Here is a 4,648-nt window from a genome sequence, read left to right on the forward strand (position 1 = left end):
AATAATGCTATAAAATTTAAACGCCAATTGATTCTGATTAAAATATCTTCAACTACACGGCCTTCGTAGATCAAATAAGAAAGCACAAAATTAATTAGATTATTCCTGAAAAGATAGCAGAAAAAAAAATCTAGATCTTGTGGGTAGTTAATTTAAAAATTTGGTGTGCCAGCTGTCTTCATATGCCATCTTACAACTCAAACAATAAGTATGATCTTTCTGTCTGGTTAATTCCCTGTGGAATCATCATCAAATGCTTACATGATGGCTGTAGTTTTGCTCATGCATTCATAGAAAGAATATTTCCAAGAATAACATCAACACTAGTTAAAAATATTCATACAGATATAAAAGTTTGAAGAAACTATAAAATATTGAAATTAATTTTGTTCAAATTCATATTACCCACGAAATTGGCTTGAAATGTCACTTTGGGGGGGAAGGGGGAGGTCAATTTTTTACTTTGAAAGAATTAAAAAACTCACAATATTATATATAGCGAAAGTGGATAAATCATTCTAAAGAAAATTTAATAAAAGTAAAATATATTACTTATATCCCATTTTTTTTCTGCTTTCTTTGCACAATGTTTTTTTATCAATTTCATTAATTCCCTTATTTTCAAAAACATATTTTGTTTTGATTTTTTTATTATCTTTTGGAAATATTTTTTTAAAATATATTCTATTTTTCCTTCGTTTAATATTAAACGAATTAATATTAAACGAATTTAATATTAAACGAATTCCTTCAAGGACCTCAAAATAAATTTTTACTTCGATTGAACTTACTTTATTCTGTAGACAAACCTAAAAATAGCAGGTTGTCATAGCTATATTTAATAAATCTCAATTTAGAGACGTCCCCAAGAGAAAAAAAGGGAGCAGCGCATCGAGCCTTGGCGGCGCCTCTGTCGCCCAATCACAGTGGAGAAGAGTTGTAACTGTAATGTAGGGTTCGCGCGTTACGAGTTAGCATTCTGCATTCTCTGCCCGTAGGATATTGGAAAACTGCGAGTGACCGCCGGTGTGGTGCTGTAATTCCCTTCGTAACGGATAAATGAAGTTAACGCTTTCATCCATCTACAATGGAATCGTTAATCCGAAATGATATGTGATTGAGTCCTGACTGTATCGGACGACACGAGCCTTCATCAACAAATATGGCTGTCATCTTGTTTGTATCTTGGTTACCGGTGCTGCTCGTCCTAGCGACGGCTGCGGTTGAACATGGAGGACACGCGCAAGTTGTTAGCTCGCGTGTTTCGGACAGAGAAAGCCTTATTCCTCACCACGGTCGCTGCGAGCCCATTACCATCCCGCTTTGCAAAGATATCCCTTACAATGAAACCATCATGCCTAATCTTCTGAACCATCAAAAACAAGAAGATGCCGGATTGGAAGTCCATCAGTTCTTTCCACTCGTCAAAGTACAGTGCAGCCCAGACCTGCAGTTTTTTCTTTGTACCATGTACGCCCCAGTGTGTACCATCATTGAAAAAGCAATACCACCTTGCAGGTCTTTGTGCATGAAAGCCAGAGAAGGGTGTGAACGTTTAATGAACAATTTCGGATTCCAGTGGCCGAAAAGTTTGGACTGTGACAAATTCCCCGAGGCGGGGGAAGACACCCTTTGTGTGGGTGAAAACAATACAGATCGAACACCACATCCTTCCCCGGGATCGGGGAACTATCCTTTAACACCGATTCGAAACAACACTATTACCAAAGGGCGTAAGTTTATTTGTCCCGAAGAATTCAAAGTTCCTACTGGTTTGGGATATGTTTTCCAAGTTGGTGAAGCTGAAGAAAAAGATTGTGGTGCACCCTGTGATGGCATGTTTTTCTCCCCTCAAGAGAAAAAGTTTGCACGTACGTGGATAGGTATTTGGGCTATTTTGTGCATGTGTTCTACCTTGTTTACTGTTCTAACGTTTCTTGTGGATAGGCATAGATTTAGATATCCTGAACGACCTATTATATTCCTTTCTGTTTGTTATTTCATGGTGGCTGCTGTATATGTTGCTGGTTTTGTGATGGATGAAAAAGTTTCTTGTAATGATCCTTTCCCTTCTCCAAATAACCGCACAAACATCAAAATGGTACGAACTATTACTCAAGGAAATGACAAAAAATGGTGCACCATCTTCTTCATGATTCTGTACTTTTTCAGCATGGCTAGTTCAATCTGGTGGGTGATATTGACCTTAACCTGGTTTTTGAGTGCAGGTCTGAAGTGGGGACATGAAGCCATTGAAAATAATTCTCAATACTTCCACCTGGCAGCCTGGACTGTCCCTGCCATAAAGACAATAGCTATTCTTGCTTTACGTAAAGTTGAAGGCGATGTCTTGAGTGGGATCTGTTTTGTTGGCATCTGGAATAAAAGCTCATTGTATGCTTTTGTTCTTATTCCACTAAGTGTTTATTTAGCTTTAGGAACATTTTTTCTACTGGCAGGTTTTGTTTCTCTCTGCCACATCAGAACAATCATGAAGCATGATGGAACCCGCACTGACAAACTTGAAAAATTAATGTTCCGTATTGGTGTATTCTCTGTTCTGTACACTGTACCTGCAGTGATAGTCATTGCTTGTTATGTATATGAAACATACTTCTATGATTCGTGGATGTTAACATGGCAAAAGGAAAAATGCAGTCGTCCCATGTATAGCATACCTTGCCCAGATGTTCCCAAAGACTACAATTATTGGCCTAAACCAGACTTTCCAGCATTCATGATTAAATATCTCATGATGCTTATGGTTGGCATTACCTCTGGAGTTTGGATATGGTCTGGAAAGACCTTCACATCTTGGAAAAATGTATATCTTGGGTTATGTCGAAGACTACATCGCAATGAAGCGTATGTGTGATATATGCTTAGTGCCATAATTATGTGTATCGTGAAACATGTATATATTGATTGTAAAATGTTTTGTTAAATGTGGTATAGATGTAATTATATTCATGCAGCTTTTGAATATAGACTGAATTTATCATTTTTTTTTTCTTTGTCACTTCATCAGACTGCAAGAAGTAAGTTCCTTTTAGTTTTTAATCATAAATGCATGTATGTTGTCTAATATTTCATGCATGTAAGCTATATGAAATATAAAAATTTATGTTTATTTTATAGAGTTATAATACCTCATGTACGAGACATAGCTATCATCACCTATTCTATCATAAATCTTTTTTGAATTCATCTATGTGGTGACATGAAGTTAGTTACCCATGTTGTACTATAAAATATTTTAGTCATGTTTTGTTTCATTTGTGAATTTTTAGGCTTATAATAAATCATTTATCAAATTTTATTTAGAAAATTTTGCATTCATTATGCTAATGTGTATAAATGTATGCCAAATTACTCTTGCATTTATATAATAGTCAGTGTTATCAATTTCAGTATACATTTGATGGAAGTATTGCTGAAGCATTGCTCTTAGCAATTTTGTATTGTTAAAAATTTATCTTTATCTCAGCATAATTGAAAAGGTAATTAAAATATTGAAATGTTTTTTCTCATTTTTAAGTACTTGGCTTTTTTTTTTTTTTTAATTTTTTTGCATTTTATAATGCAAAAGCAAATGATTTTTATGGCTCTGTACTCTGATGCTTTAGTTGTTCTGCTTAAAAAATATGATTATTTTTGATTGAAAAAAATTAATATTATTAGCTAAAGTTAGCATATAGTGTTCCTTAAAAAATTATTATATTTAAGGATTTTATTTATATAATTGTAGTTTTTTTAGTTTGTACTTGCCTTAATGTAAAGTTATTTTAATTGGAAAATCATCTTTAAAATTTCAATCGTTATGGCCTTGATGAAAAAAAAAAAAATATTTTGGAATAAATTCTAAAAATTTAATGTTTGGAAATTAATGGCAGAATAATTTTTTTAAGCATTTTATTATTTAAAATTTGTGATGATCAATTTTATTTTATTTTCAATTATGACTATTTGTGAAACATAAAAACTGCTGCTAATAATTTATTTTGTTTTAAAAAAAGAAATCTTCCAATTTCATATTTATGTGTTTGAAAAATTTTATGTTTAGTTAAATGAGTGCCAATTTATTTTAATTAATAAGTTTGAAGCAACAGATTCATTTTCAAAGCAAAATGAATTTTCAAAGCATGTATTTTTCAAAAAAATGTTGGCATGCATTTTTTTAGAAATATTTTACAAGTTTGTTTTCAGTGTAATAGAATCTCACTACATTCATTATTTATTGAAAATACATGTAAATTATATTCATTATAATTTGTAAATAAGTAGTTAGTATTTAAAATTACTGTTTTTTTATGGCAGATATACTTCTAGTTAATAAATAAATTTTAAAAATACATTGGGGATTAAAAAATTTGTTTTTATATCAAGAAAGTTAGATAATCTTGAATAGAAAAAGTTCATTTTTATTTGCTGGTAGATTTATAGTATCAATTAAAAATCCTTTAAAATAGTTTTTATTATTATTAATGGTATTTAAAAAAATAATGGGGATTTTTATAAATTTTAGTGAAATTCTTATAGCTTATAATATAAACCTAATACAATATGCTAATTTATTTGGATTAATTAACAAATGAAAAAATTATATTTTAAGATGCAAATATAAAATAGTAGAAACCTAGCCCATCAA

General features: G+C 31.6%; 1 protein-coding gene across 1 annotated transcript; it reads left to right on the forward strand.

Annotated features, from left to right (window-relative positions):
• Positions 1–943: 943 nt before the first annotated feature.
• Positions 944–3,744, forward strand: LOC129985148 (frizzled-7-B-like). Its single transcript, XM_056095069.1, has one exon. It carries the CDS (start codon positions 1,163–1,165, stop codon positions 2,873–2,875), a length of 1,713 nt encoding a protein of 570 aa, XP_055951044.1. The 5' UTR covers positions 944–1,162; the 3' UTR covers positions 2,876–3,744.
• Positions 3,745–4,648: the final 904 nt, after the last annotated feature.

The sequence above is a fragment of the Argiope bruennichi genome, chromosome 9 (assembly GCF_947563725.1).
Source record: "Argiope bruennichi chromosome 9, qqArgBrue1.1, whole genome shotgun sequence".
Classification (NCBI taxonomy): Eukaryota; Metazoa; Arthropoda; class Arachnida; order Araneae; family Araneidae; genus Argiope; species Argiope bruennichi.

Coding starts and splice junctions, on each gene's coding strand:
- LOC129985148 (XM_056095069.1), top strand. CDS start 1,163: ATGGCTGTCATCTTGTTTGTATCTTGGTTACCGGTGCTGCTCGTCCTA.